This window comes from Fusarium redolens, assembly GCF_020744475.1.
Source record: "Fusarium redolens strain MPI-CAGE-AT-0023 chromosome Unknown BKA55scaffold_9, whole genome shotgun sequence".
Classification (NCBI taxonomy): Eukaryota; Fungi; Ascomycota; class Sordariomycetes; order Hypocreales; family Nectriaceae; genus Fusarium; species Fusarium redolens.
In genome coordinates, this window is record NW_025763672.1 from 173866 (window position 1) to 187910 (window position 14045).

The 14045-nt window shown below is 49.3% G+C and overlaps 7 protein-coding genes across 7 annotated transcripts; 2 read left to right on the forward strand and 5 right to left on the reverse strand.

The window, feature by feature from the left end:
- Positions 1-836: 836 nt before the first annotated feature.
- Positions 837-1328, forward strand: BKA55DRAFT_690670 (uncharacterized protein; the record flags this gene model as incomplete). Its single annotated transcript, XM_046199541.1, has 1 exon — positions 837-1328. The coding sequence occupies one exon, from the start codon at positions 837-839 to the stop codon at positions 1326-1328; it is 492 nt and encodes a 163-aa protein (XP_046048345.1).
- Positions 1329-2596: 1268 nt separating this feature from the next.
- BKA55DRAFT_379768 (uncharacterized protein) lies at positions 2597-3201 on the reverse strand. The gene is made up of 2 exons (XM_046185952.1): positions 3007-3201; positions 2597-2943 (listed from the first exon to the last, which is right to left on the reverse strand). Exons 1-2 carry the CDS (start codon positions 3052-3054, stop codon positions 2647-2649), a joined length of 345 nt encoding a protein of 114 aa, XP_046048346.1. The 5' UTR covers positions 3055-3201; the 3' UTR covers positions 2597-2646.
- BKA55DRAFT_379775 (uncharacterized protein) lies at positions 3161-4082 on the reverse strand. The gene is made up of 2 exons (XM_046185953.1): positions 3369-4082; positions 3161-3309 (listed from the first exon to the last, which is right to left on the reverse strand). The coding sequence occupies exon 1, from the start codon at positions 3989-3991 to the stop codon at positions 3473-3475; it is 519 nt and encodes a 172-aa protein (XP_046048347.1). The 5' UTR covers positions 3992-4082; the 3' UTR covers positions 3161-3309; positions 3369-3472.
- A 792-nt stretch (positions 4083-4874) lies between these two features.
- Positions 4875-5778, reverse strand: BKA55DRAFT_379788 (uncharacterized protein). Its single transcript, XM_046185954.1, has one exon. It carries the CDS (start codon positions 5497-5499, stop codon positions 5032-5034), a length of 468 nt encoding a protein of 155 aa, XP_046048348.1. The 5' UTR covers positions 5500-5778; the 3' UTR covers positions 4875-5031.
- A 2196-nt stretch (positions 5779-7974) lies between these two features.
- BKA55DRAFT_690671 (uncharacterized protein) lies at positions 7975-8472 on the forward strand (the record flags this gene model as incomplete). Its single annotated transcript, XM_046199542.1, has 1 exon — positions 7975-8472. The coding sequence occupies one exon, from the start codon at positions 7975-7977 to the stop codon at positions 8470-8472; it is 498 nt and encodes a 165-aa protein (XP_046048349.1).
- Positions 8422-11502, reverse strand: BKA55DRAFT_569420 (thiamine diphosphate-binding protein). The gene is made up of 8 exons (XM_046192923.1): positions 11211-11502; positions 10915-11016; positions 10797-10864; positions 10610-10720; positions 9483-10564; positions 9361-9427; positions 8794-9234; positions 8422-8727 (listed from the first exon to the last, which is right to left on the reverse strand). Exons 1-8 carry the CDS (start codon positions 11354-11356, stop codon positions 8666-8668), a joined length of 2079 nt encoding a protein of 692 aa, XP_046048350.1. The 5' UTR covers positions 11357-11502; the 3' UTR covers positions 8422-8665.
- Positions 11503-12667: 1165 nt separating this feature from the next.
- Positions 12668-14043, reverse strand: BKA55DRAFT_569425 (uncharacterized protein). Its single transcript, XM_046192924.1, has one exon. It carries the CDS (start codon positions 13770-13772, stop codon positions 12708-12710), a length of 1065 nt encoding a protein of 354 aa, XP_046048351.1. The 5' UTR covers positions 13773-14043; the 3' UTR covers positions 12668-12707.
- Positions 14044-14045: the final 2 nt, after the last annotated feature.

The following is a 14045-nucleotide window of genomic DNA, read 5'->3' on the forward strand; positions in this document are numbered from 1 at the left end:
TAATAGCTGTAAAATCAGATTGAAACACTGAAAAGCCGGGAGAAGGTAGCCCGATATCGCTCAACGTCACTTGTGTAACAATGGATAGTGGATCTGCTCCCTAGCAAACGATTCAGCAGCGAGGGACACAGATTGATGCAGAGATAGAGTTGACAGGCTCCCGGAGAGACCATACCTTCGAGGCCCCACTCATCTCTGCTTCCTCTGATCCACTCACTCATCTTGACACACTTTGAATGCTTCATCTTTGCTTTGGGCTTACGTCTTGGTGCACTGGAACCTAAATATCACTGTTTTCGACCTTCCCATGTGCTACTTCGTTCAACATTCCTGTTGTCAAGTCGTAATATCACCACATCTTGCTTTCTTTGAGTACAGACCCTGAGGCCAGCTATAGGGCCCGTCATTGGATTGCTGGCGAGTCCCATTTGTAGTTGAGACCTGTGGTTGAGAGCTTATAATCACCACACAGAACTTGGCTGGTGAGTCCCGGGTGTGAACTGATGTAGAGACCTCAACTAATGTCTTTGAGGGGCTTTCCAACCAAGCAAAAGTACTGAACGAAGATATTCGACACACTACCTTGCAACTTGTTTGCCTTCAGGTGAAGATTCGCGACGACCAATATTGCTCCCGCCAAATTCAAGACCTTTGTCGACAAACGCCCAAAGAGACTGCGCAGAATACTCCACGCCAGAATGCCGACCCCATCTCTGGATTAGCAGGACACAGAGTCTGTCTCCTCGATCGACAGCTTTGATCTAGTCCCCACACCGGTCCTCAAGAAAATTACCAGAGAAGAAGCGCTGTAGCAAACCAGTGAGCATATCAGGAAGATGGGCAAGTCAAAGTTTTTTGACAAACTCCTGAAGCTAGCAGTATTAAAGTGGCTGGCTGAACCCATCCTTCGCGTTCTGCCTCCTGAGATGAAATCCAATGTTCATCTCTGGTGCAAGAACCACGATCCGATGTGGTACAACAAACTTTCCGAATTTATTGACGAAGATATTTCAGAGTGGGAATACACCGTCGAAGTTCCCAACCGGCGAAAAGATATGGCCTGGTGTGGGATGGGTGCCGATATCCTCCGCTTCTACGTTGCAGATCTGAAGCCCCTGCGTAAAGGGCTTCCAGAGCCGGAGCGTCGAGCGATTGTCAACAAGGTCCGTCAAGGAATCAAGCTCTTCGCCGACTTTCATGACGAGAAGACGAAAGAGATGGAACGCGAGGCACATGATCTTGTGCAGCAGGAGCGTGAGTCGATGGATATCGAGCGCAGTGCCTTTCTCACTGCGTTTGAGCTGCAGAACGAGGCCATCGCTGACTAGAGGGCGGGGATGGCGGTTTCGCTCCAGAGTCTGCAGCATATGCTTCATCAAGGTCCGCAGATGTTTCCGTGTATTGAAAGGCGCTGGTATCGAAGTTTGGCAAAGACTGGCGGTGTGCCCGAAGGTCTTCGTCGTCTTGTTTAGTACCATTGTAGCTCAGATGAGGCGTTCCGTCTGGCGCAGCTCGAGCAGTCTTTTCTGTCGGGAGAAACGGTGGGGTCTTGATGGTGAAGTCGGTTGCGTAAGTTGAATTGCTTATCCTGTAAATTCCTTTTGGGCGTTGTGGCTGACATGATCTTAGAGTTTTAGGATCGCGGTCGGACATTCGCATCGAGATATCATAGAAGGCTTATGAAATTCAAAGGTGCAGGGGTGAAGGTTCAGTGAACAATGAAGCTTCTTTCGAAGTTGGAAGTGATATTGTAGAAGACGATGTGAAAATGTTGTTCGAGGAAGGTGATACTGAATCATGCCTACGATGAGACTAGTATTGGCTAGAGATAGATGATTTTAGACGGCCAGATTGAGGAAATATAATGACAGCTTTGAGAAAAGATCAGCTCCGAGGGCGATGTGAAGGGGGAAGTTAATGAGCTGTTGATGCATTGCTTTGCTTTATCTCGCTGATATATTGATAATGGTGCACAAACTCAATGAAACCGGTTTAACTGTTCGATAAAAACAGCGAGATTGAAAACGGCCTCTCGATAAGAGTAAGAATCCGAAGGTGTGTTGTCAATCATATATCATCTCTCATGATGTCGACTCTTTCAACAAACAAAAATACCTCGGCTGGTGTAAGCGGTTAACATATCGTGCTGGCCTTCACTGACGCTCTTGGCAGCCCGGTTCTCCTGTTGTTCACGACGGGGTAGGCAAGCATAAGGCACGAAGAGGCGGAGTTCAATTCCCGCGTCGAGGAATTCTTTTTTTAATTTACACTTTTTGTAATGCCTGTTATACTGCTGTTTAATATTCCCATTCTATATTGAGGCATTCTTTAGGACAATTTGTGTAAATAGTGCCTTTTAAAATGGAGAGAAATCTAGCAGATTGGGAAAACAAAGAGCGATATGCGCAATTGCTCTTCCTCCTCATCTTCATAATTATGTTCATCGAGCCGGTTGTCTTCGTCTTTGACTTGGCCTCTTCCTTTTCGTTCACCTCTTTCTCCTCGTCTGTATCTTCATTCATTACTTCTTGTTCCTCATCGGCTTAGTCAACAATTGTATCCGGTTACTTTAAAGGCTCGCTAGGTCTAGCGACGATGAAAGTGACTGGTCGCAGGCGCAGGCTGGAATTGTCTCATGTTGAATGGCTATGTTGCGGGGTGCTGCTTTGTTCCTTTCCGCTGCGCATCACTCCTCCTCTCTGCTGCTGTGCGGTGCTGGGGCAACCACTGAGATGAAGAGGCGAGAGGGAAGGTAGGGATCATATCTAGTAACTTTAAGGGCTCGCTAGGTCCAGCGCTGACGAAGGTGACTGGTCGCAGGCATAGGCTGGAATTGCCTTTTGAATGGTTATGTTGCAGGGTGCTGCTTTGTTCCTCTCCGCTACCGTGCGATGCCGGGGTAACCATGAAAATCCAAGCAATGGGTTCAAATGAACGCGATAACTAGGTATCAGAGTCGTCAGTTCTCTGGCATGAGGTTCCTCGTCCTTGTGGCCGTTCTCGTACATATGAAGATCCAAGCAATGGGTTCAAAGAACGCGATAAAAGAGTCATCAGTTCTATGGCATGTGGTGCCTCATCTATAAAGATAATATCCGGCTTGTAAATTTTCGAGAAGCCGCCATATGCTCTGGCGTACTACCTCTCTAGCATGGGGTGCCTCGTCTGCGAAAATGACATCAAGCTTCCTTAAGCTTTTCGGCGACTTGGTCGTGAAGCTCAGGGTACATGGATGACTTCGGTACTTCCTCCTTTGTCTCCTCGCTCGCCATGGTGGGCTAGGGTGTTGCTGGTTTCGGGAGAGTGTTTCTAAAGAGTTGGTTAGAGCTGAGCTTGTGCAAGAGACGAAACATAACTGTGTGATATACCTCGTGCTGGCTACTGTATACAGGCTTGCCGTCGTTAATAAAGTCTATAAAGGCACTGCGGGTTGGAGTAGACCCGCGAAATCTTTCGAGGAGTTCGAGATTCATCATAGTGGAATAGATGTAGATTTGTGTTGAGTGGGTATTGTTATGTGAAAGGTATTGGTAGGGGCCAAGTGAAAGATGTGTGATGAGAGGATGTGTGTTGGTAAGAGGTGTGTGGTTGTTGTTGTGGGAGGAAGAAAAGCAAGAGGAGGAGAATATAGTGGATGAGGCTGATGTGTGCGCAATGAAAGGTAAAGAGATTTGTGGTGAGGAAAGAAGAAATCTCTGTGTGTGATGTTGAGAGATGAGAGATGATAGAAGAAGGAAGGAGAGAGGCGAAAGACTTCGAGAAGAAGGGCAAGATGGGCACTAGATGAAGTGTCGCAACCTCGGATGGCATGGAACCCTGGGAAATGTGCCCTGGGTAGGTGGCGAAAAGGGATAAACGTGAAGAGATGTCGGAGTCCATACCTAGACATGGCAACAAACAACGATATATGAAAACGGCAAGCAATATTATGGCCAGAGAGAAATGCGGCCCTGAGAAGGTGGTTAAAAATGATAAATAACAAATGGCGCATGCAAGAGTGAACTGACGTCAGAGACTGAGGATCATGCAGGGCTTGGGCTCGGCAACATCGACATCCGAAAACGGCAAGCGACAGTATGAACTGACAGAAAGTGTTGAAGTGAAAATCAGCTGCTTCGCTTCTCCCGCTCGCCGACCAAGACGCCCAGAAAAGAGAAATCCGCCCGCCTAGGAGCCCGGAATCAAGCAGGAATGACGGCAGCAAGATATCTCCATTACAGTAAATTCCTTGCCTCCAACTCAACCTGAGAAACTGATTAGAATTGTCTCGCTCAAAAACCATTCCGGAACTAATCCACGAAACAACCTACCAAAGCGTAACCCTTGAGGCTCTCAAAAATACACTTCAGGCAGCATACCAACTACCCACACAATTGCCCAAGATAAGGTTTGCAGCTTAGCATTTAATTGGGTCCAATACATATAACAGAACTTCAGACACGTTCCCAAAGGGATAAAAAGGCTACCTCCAGTCCCTCCACCATGGCCCAACTCAACAGCAAAACCCCTTCAGAATCCATCATTGCCATACAATATGCAGGCTCCAACAAGAACACTTATCAGCGCATGCTATCGGGGACGCGACGCCTTGGCCGTCATCACCCGCAAGTTGGATGTCAGCGGCTTCTCGAAAATCTTCAAGCCGGATGTCATTTTCATGGATAAGGCACCCAAAGCCAGAGAGTCAATAAGTCGGAGCATATGGCAGCTACTCTGAACTTTCAGGTCGGATGTTGGTTCCGTGGATGAGGCACCGCATGCCAAAGAGCTGAGGACTCTGATACCTATCGCATTCTTTGAACCCGTTGCGGGGATTCTACGGGATATCAATTAGACCCGCCCTTTCGTGAAGAGTGGTGATACACGCGATGCATTGAAGACAAGGCTTATGTCATCGATAACCAGGTCGCGGATACCCCCGATGAGAAGAGGATTCTTTGACACCATCCGAAAGACATCGAGGTCAAGCTGGTGACGGGAAATGTAGAGAATGGGGAAGAGATGGGATGAGGCGGTTCTGTTGAGTCTCTTTCAGCCTGTATGAGCAGCTTTTGTGGTACTTCCCGGGAGGAGCTCGATGATATAATGGATGACTTCATCTGGGCAGTTGAGCAAGCTGACAGGCGTCGTCTTTCCTCGATGATCTGGCGCTTGTAAGCGTGAATGCGCGTCTGTTCGATGTGACGAAGTTATGGCGATGTGATTCTGTTGAGTCTTTTGCAGCTTGCGCGGGCGGCCTTGATATTCGGAAGCGCCTCGACGATATTGTCGATGACCTCGTCGGGATAGTCGAGCAAGCTGACCGACGCCATCTTGCCTCGACGACGGGTGGTTGTGAGCGTGAAATGCGCGTCCGTTCGGTGTGATGAAGGTGAAGAAGAAATGTCGATGTGGAGGAGGATGAAAATTGTGATGGCGACGGTTGCGTATCGCGCACAGCACTGTCGCGTTTGGTTGTGTAACCCCACAATGTGGACATTGGGATAAATCCATATTCATTTTCGTGGATGAAGCACTCCATGCCAGGGAACCAAAATTACACCATTCGCGTAACCTCCAGTACCCTGCTTCTTTCAGCCCGAAGCCTTGCCTCTCTCCACCTCTTAACTCGCAAGCTTTCGCTCCTTCATCGATATCACTTTTCTACGCCATCCTCCTTCTAATATTCACCGCCACCTCGACCGCACGCCCAAAAGCCATAGGGACCTCTTCTCCTCGCCAAATTCGATGTCATTTCATCATTCCCCACGACAGCCATAAGGCGCCCCAGTCCTCATCCACCCATCTGCCAACTTTGCTGTCAATCTCGACGATAAAATCATTCGTCTTTCATTACAGATAAGGTCGTGATCCTTGATTTCAAGGGATCAAACAAGACACTCATCAATCTGCACAGCATTTTCCCTCACCTTTCCAACCCACACCACCCACCTTTCTAACCTACATTACCCTCACCTTTCTAACCCACATCACCCTCACCTTTCCAACCCACATCACGCGGGTTACAATGTTTAGCATAGTCTTCTGCGACGATTCTGATCCTTGAATAAGGATCATATGGCCTACCAACTTGAGAGTCGACAGGTCAACCCACAATGCAAGGCTGCATTTGAGATAATCCTCGATTTCAGGCGATCGAATACAACTGTCATAAATCTGCACATCATGTTCCCTCACCTACAGAACCCGCGTCACCCAGCGTATAAGGTTCAACATAGCCTCCTCGAGAATTTACGATCTTCAACAAGGACCACATCGCTGCCTTGAATAGACTAAAGGCCATACCAAATGGTCTCTACTTTGTTAATGGGTATCCTGGTGTAGGCAAGACAGAGATCTCCCAACCTTGCCTCATATTCCCATCAGATTGGCTGCAGCCTTATTATTTGTAATGACGCAGACGAGAGCACCACAGACGCGGACGCGATCCCAACCGCATTCCTTCGAGCCTGTTGCTTGGATTCTCACGGATGATTCCAATCAGACCTCCCCTCTTCGTGAAAAGTGGTAGTGCACACGATGCACTGAATAAAGGGCTTGAGACAATCCTCGTGATGAGTTGAAGACAAGCCTTTTGGTGGTATCTCGATGGAGACATGATAGAGTGTGGAGTTAGTTATCGCGAGATCGGCGCTATACTAGTGATAATGGAATGAGATGACTCGAACAGGAGACGACTTCCGTTAAACAGTTTATGAGTGGGAGCGCGGACCTGAGCCTGTGAACTGTCCATTGGAATTTGGTATCCCTCTTATGCTGTATTGCAAGTTCACCAACTGAACTCTGCCTGTCAGTTGCGTCAGCAATTATTTTCACGGTGACTGGCCAACCTAGCGACTATGTCAAAGCCCAATGTACTCCTTCCATGACCACCAGCACAACGGAGACCGTGTGAAGAATGCCGCCGCAGACAATGGTAAAACCAATCGTCAATCCAATTCACTAGACATACTATCAAGCCTCCTCGTTAATATCACAACTCATTGAAGCAACATGATAACATCACAATCATTCCGCCCTCGAGCTTTCAATTTCACATACATGAGGTTCGTGTGGACACCGACTTAGACGACATTCATCGTCCGATATTGGTATACGCGTTGGCCGTTTTCATCAGGTGTTAAAGATTGCGTTACCCAACTTGAACTTTCCTAAACGATGCGTGTGGTTGCTTTGCTTGGGCTTGTGGTTCTTGGCCGGGTGGAGGACCTAGAACGTGATATAGAAAACGGAGCAGATGGGTGACGATCCGGGGCAATGTCATGGCAACTTAATGAGGAGTATTAAACACTGGTAGCTTCTCGGAATCGCTTAATGGCGTACGTGACTGTGTCCCCCCTTGCGAAAAGCCGTGATCTTTGGAAAGACCTCTTCTGTTCCCAGTGCCATCATCTCACGGGTCACGATCCAACCATAGTGTGGAAGAGCCTTCCACGTATTCGCGGCTCTGTCGCTCTGGCATTACTCTTTGGCTCTCGAGGGCAAGAATTTGATACCGACTTAGCTACTGTCATCAACACTAGCTCCAACCCCAGCTCCCAGACGCTGTTGTTTTCCACAGCGCTTTCTCTTTCTCTCCTGCGACGCCGTGCTTCGTTTTTGAAGGAACTTATATAATATATCTGACGCGCCGAGAGACTGAATCTTATCGTATTCGGACGCCTACCTCAATATCGATAACCATGGCTTTGGTTGCGGGTACCAGAGAGCCTGAGGATCCCACGTCGATGTCGTCTTCGCTCGTCGTACAAACTACTGTACAGGTTTCGGTCAAACCTATGCTTGTTAGCTTCAAGACATGGCGAAGAGCTTAACCACAGGGTTGAATACCATAGCCTTGACCGACACGCCATTTCGGATACTGCCTTTTCACAACTACTTCCGAACCGAGGGGTGCAGTGTCGTGCGAGGTGAACAAGAGTACTCTCCTCCAGCACGGAACAGCGACGCAACCGAGGCGCTAAGCGAGCTGTTATGCCGATGATGGTTCTGACCCGCAAACGCCGTAAGTCTAGACGATCCTCAACCCGCGGCAAGCCTCGCCAACGACTACATGCTGCCAGTCCATCAAGCCGCCGACCACCATCGAATGACAAGCAAGATGAGAGTGACCCACGGGCTCTGTCAGCGACGTTTCAAGAATGGAGTCTCGAAGATGCTACTTTGAAACGCGTCTTCATAGGTGGTCAAGCCTTGTTTCAAATTCAGTTCAGCTGGAATTCGCGTATGAATGATCACTCAGTGGCAGATGTTGGTAGCAGAGCCGGAGTACGGGCGTCTACACCAAGGAGATCTCGCCGGGCCTCACGGAGGGCTATCGGCCATGCTTTTACGCCTGAGGAAGATAATCTCCTTATCGGCTTGAAGGAAAGTCAGGACAGACTTCCTTGGTCAGAAATACATAAGCGGTTCAGCAGCATCTTTCCGGACAGCGATCTCAAGGCAACCTATATTTTTACTTTTGTAAGCTAAGGGGGCGCAAGACTGAGTCGCCTGTGATGCTCCCACAAGAAGACCAGCCGACTGAAGACCCCAGCGATCATTAAGTAACATCCATTATGCACCTATCCATAGTTGTAAAATCAACGCAATATCAAAATACCCATGTGCCTTATGGACCTCTGACAATTTCACCTAACAGCTTTACTTCCTCCTGGACTCCTGGCTAAGCACCGTGAAGACCGCTGGTTCGCTCGCGCATTAGCTGTCGCCGGGCCTTGTCCTTTTCTGCAATCAACCGCCGTTAGCAAATAGTCATATCATCGTGTTACAGTCCCAGGAACTATAACTCACCGCTATCATAAACCAAGAACTCGTGGAGGCCAGCACCTGCTGGTACCATAGGCAGGACAGGCACCTTCTTATCGGTAATAACCTCGAGAAGAGCTGGACCGTCTGTGTTGATGAGCCACTCGAGGCTAGCCCGAACGTCCTCTGGCTTAGAGACCTTCCTCGCCTGCACACCCATTGCGTCGGATAACTTGACAAAGTCCGGATTCCGCTGGTGGGTGTGTGCATAGCGGTCTTCATAGAACAGGTTCTGCCATTGGGTAACCATGCCTTGCTCCTCGTTATTCAGAATAATAACCTTGACGCCAATGTTAAATTGAGCAGCGGTGGAGAGCTCTGTTAGGGTCATGTTAAAGGACGCATCGCCGTCAATGTCGATCACGAGGGCGTCTGGTCTCCCTACTGCAACTCCAATCGCACTTGGCAGCCCAAAGCCCATCGTGCCTGCATCCCAGGGTCAGAATTAGGGTCGTTATAAACTTCAATGACCAAGAAACATGACAAGATTTGGGTTTGGTGATAGGAAAGGCCGGAGAAAAACAGCCAAGGTGCTGCAAAAATATCACGTACCTAGTCCACCGCTGGTGACAAACGATCGAGGTTCTCTCCATGAGTAGTGTTGTGCTACCCACATTTGCTAATTCAGGTCAGTTGGTGTTCGTAATAGTGTTGGCTGCTCATGAGGAACTCACATGCTGGCCCACTCCAGTCGAGATGATTGTTTTCTTGTCAATTTTAGAGGTGAGATCGCTCAGCTCCTCAATTAGGGTCTGGGGTTTAATGCGACCGTTGCCTCCAGGAGAGTCAGCGCGCTCATAGTTGGATAGAGGCCATTTGGCCTTCCATTCGGATATCTTCTTAAACCATTCGCTTCGTTGCTCCATGCTTGTAGGTGTGAGCATAGGCATAAGCATCTTGAGGTTGGTGGCAACATCGCCCTCAATAGCCTCAGTTGCTTGAATAACCTTGTTAATATTCTTAGGCAATATATCAAAATGAATAATGCCGCCTCGCTTCTCAGCTGCTGCAGCTTTAGCATTAGGAGCAAATTTTGAAGTATTCAGGACAACACGGTCATCAAAGCGAGCGCCAAGAGAAATAATAAGATCGGCCTCCTGCATAGACATATTGGCATATGCCATGCCGTGCATACCCAACATGTGTAATGACTTCTCGTCACGCTCATCAAATGCGCCAAGGCCCTGGAGAGTTGTTGTAACAGGAATAGAACACTTATCAGCTAGCTCGCGAAGAAGCTCAGTTCCACCCTCAGACTGGATGATGCCTTGGCCAGCGTAAATGATAGGCTGCTTAGCTACTTTGATAAGCTCAGCAGCACGACCAAGGGAGTCATTAAGCTGCTTCTCCATTAGTCGTTTGGCAGCCTGAGAAGCGATGCTTGGAAAAGAGGGTAGGCAAGTTTGTGTTGGTATAGCCTTTCGAAGAATCCCGGCTGTAATATCCTTAGGAAGGTCGATGAGAACAGGGCCAGGACGACCACTGGTAGCAATCTCAAAAGCCTCGTTAATTCGACGCGGGAGCTCAGCAATGCTTGTGACCATGCAATTCCACTTGCACGCAGGCCTGCTAATGCCCACAGTATCGCACTCTTGAAACGCGTCCAGTCCGATCGCACTTGTTACGACCTGTCCAGTGAAGACCACTATAGGAGTGCCATCTGAGAGAGCATCTTGCAGGGGTGTGATGACATTGGTCGCTCCCGGGCCCGATGTAACGAGTACAACGCCAGGTTTTCCGGTAGCTCGTGCGTACCCTATGATATATTAATATAAACCTTGTTCAACCAAGCAAGTCTTACCTTGTGCCATGTGGCCGGCGCCTTGTTCGTGTCGAGGCAAGATAAAATCGAAGTGTTTCGAGTTGTAGATGGCGTCGAAGACGGGAAGGATGGCGCCTCCAGGGTAGCCGACTAGGACTAGTTAGCACGTGGGTTCTCATTTGGCCCTGCCAACGAAGACAAGTTCGATTGGAGAAGGGAGACAAACAAATATGCTTCACACCGTGTCTGAGCATCATCTCATGAAAGATCTCGCCACCGGTCTTTCCGATGAACCTGAAAGCACATGAGCAAGGGCTCATCGTGGTTTGAGAGAGAATTCTTACGACTCATCCATCTCGGGTTTCGATTGATTGACAAGAGGCTGAACATGACCGCGAGATTCGGGTTCCAAGTTGAAGGCGGGGCTGGGCGCAGGGCGAGTCTGACTGTAAAGCACGTCAGCAACATGATTGAGATGAGACTAACAATGGAACACCGATTGACTTGGTGGAACGAGCGTTGGGGCACTCCTCGGCGTCTTTCGAGTCAGGAACACGAATAGTTGTTGGGTGGCGAGGCGCGACACCACGAACGAGGTTATGAGGGTGCAAAGAACCAAGATAAACAGCCAGAAACTTACGGTGCGGAAGAATTGGTAGCAGTGGTCTTTGTTCTTTGCGTCGCGGGCAGCATTGACTGCGCAAGAGTGGTTGTAGGCGGCGTCGTCCAGGCCCGCGCCTGGCCAAAGGCGCGGATAGCCTTTCTTGTAGGGCGATTTCGGAGCATCGCGGAGGAGTGGATGGATTCGGAGGGGAGGAAAGTCGGGGTGCAATGGGAAAGAAAAGATCTCAATTGCGTGAGTGAGCACAAGCGCTCAGTGGAGAGAAACAGAATCCGAAGATGCCAGTCTTTGCTTCGGGATCGATGATGATGAAAAAGAAAAGTGCGAGGAGGTGAGGGAGGTGGGAGAGGCTAGCTAAGGAAAGTTTGGCTCTGGATCGGAGCGAAGCCGGACATAAACCTGGGGCAAGGCTCGAAAAAAAAAAAAGAAAATTGCACACAGAGTCACTGTAGAGTCAAACCTTCACAGCCACGGTCCGACGTCGTCCGGCAAAAAATGCGGGGGCTCTGTTCGTGTCAGGTAGCCAATCGCGCGTTCGTTTCGACGCCACCAGAAGAGCGCCTTTTGATTAGTAATAAGCTCAGCATGGTTGGCGTGCGGGGCGACATCGGAGTAAATGATCCATGACGAGCTGCAGCCACCTCCAACTCTTCTCCCTCACCCATCCCGCCTCCGGTACACGGAGCTAGTCAAGTTCTGCGAATCGGTCTGGGGTTGGAACAGACAGATCTACATACATTCGCGGGGAGGAAGAGCAAGGCGGCGTCCACCACGCATGCAGTATTGCGTCAAGAACAATCTAGAAATTTTCCTCTTCTTATTTTCTGGTAGTCGCGCGGCACACACGAATGGACTTTGTCTTCTCAGAGTGGCTGTTTTGTCAGGCACTTCAGGTTACCGTGTCTTGCTGAGTTGGTGAAATGACTATCCAAACACATGGCATCGTAACACAAACCTGCCCCGATCCCAGCCCAACAACCTCGCAAACACCTGGCTCATCTCACAGTCCTTGTCCAGAGAGCTGTTGGGCTTCGCTTCGCTCGAGTCTCGCTGAGCATGTACCCAACTGGCGAATTAATATCCGCCGAAAACATGACATGGTAACAAATCACACTGCATTCTCGCGTTCCTCTGTTTCCACGTCAGGGCGAGCTTCTTGGCGAGCTTCTATCATTTGCTCAGGTTAGGATAGGAGCGCAGGTAATTTCTTCTTCCAGTGTCCATATATGATGCTTTCCACGGGGATTCTTAGACAGACGAACAAGTCTAGTTTTTAGACTCGTCAGAGTCCTGGTAGGGCCAAACTCTTTCTTCCAAGCCTGATACCTGCTCTCGTCGTTGTATCCATCCCGGAGGGTCTCGAGAAATTCGTCTTCCTTAGAAGTCCAACGTTTCTGTGAACCTTGAAAAGATGAAGAGGAGTGATTTTCGCATTCGGGGTTAGGCCCGTGACCGAGATTGAGGCCGAGGTATTCTAAGTTCTGTGTGGTGATTATAAGCTCTCAGCCACAGGTCTCAACTGCAAATAACACATCTAAGGCCGAGGTATTCAATTCTCTGGATATTGTCCTTATCGGTTCGCTTTGTTTCGGTCGCCGACTTGAAGGCCTCAGTCATCGGCCGCGTTTTATCAAGACCCTCGCATGCGGCCATCAGCGCTGCGTCCTCCTCGTCAGTCCAAGGAACAGCTGTCTCTGCTGCAATAAGCTTGAGGCGAGCAACCACCGCATCCGGAGTTCTTTTGAAATCAGTCTGCTCCACCCACGATTCCACAGCGGTTGGTATGTGCTCCCCAGAACTCACAATAGTCCGGAGGTGACTGAGCTCTGAAGGACTCCATTCCGGGTGCCCAGACTCGAAATCGGGCCCCATCAGAATCTTTTTCTGTCTCGATATCGCATCAGTGGACCGATCGTTGTGGAATTCCTTGTTCACTTCGGCTGCAATCTCACTGGCCGATTTCCCAAGCTGCGCACCTGATATGATCATTGCTTGTTCTGCCTCGGCATATGGCGCGGCCTTTTCAACAAGCGTCAATTTTTCAATCCTTTCTCGAACTTGATTGACTTTGACTTGACTGGTGCTGGGTCCTTGGTTCAGTTCGGCCGCGATTTGCCCGTGCGTTTTCCCCGACTTAGAGTAAGATTTGATCGTCTTGTCTTCCTCAGGGGTCCAGTCCCGGCCCTTGCTTACGCGCACCGGTTTACCATCCTCGTGGGTTGTCGTATCCGTGGTACGATTGGCGTCAAATTCCTGGTTCACTTCGGTCGTCATATGTTCCTCCATTGCGCCCAGCTCCGCATCCGACTGCATCATGTCTTCCTCGGCGTCACAGCAATGCCGTTTCTTGCGCTTGTGCTTCGGCCTGGGTAGAGGCGAGGTTTCATCGGCCGGTCGTTTTCTCGCCGACGAGGTAGAAGTCGAATGCTGTTCGAGTTCAGCACCCCCTTCCGCATCCTGGTCAGCAGTTCTGTGTGCGGGCACCGAAGCGCTGCTTTGCTGAATAGGTAGCTCGCTCTTGTCAGTAGAGCCATCAGGTTGGGCATCGTCTTTCTGGGCTTCTTGGACAGCCAGGGTCATGAAAAGGCTTTGGTCAAGGGATCTGCAAGAATGAGCGCTATTTCTATAGGCTGGTAACTAGTTCATACCAATTGCGAGCTTCGGCTCCTATGATGGAGGTGTGAAGACCATTTTTGTATAATTGAAGTATCTAAATCTGGTTTGTAGTGTTGTTTTATGATTCTTATCTCTGTGAGTGGATATCAAACTCCTTGAGCGAGGTATTTGCGGGGCTGCAATGGTAATTGCAAGCGGCAAAAGAATCTGGGGTTAGACCTGAATAATATCTGGCGT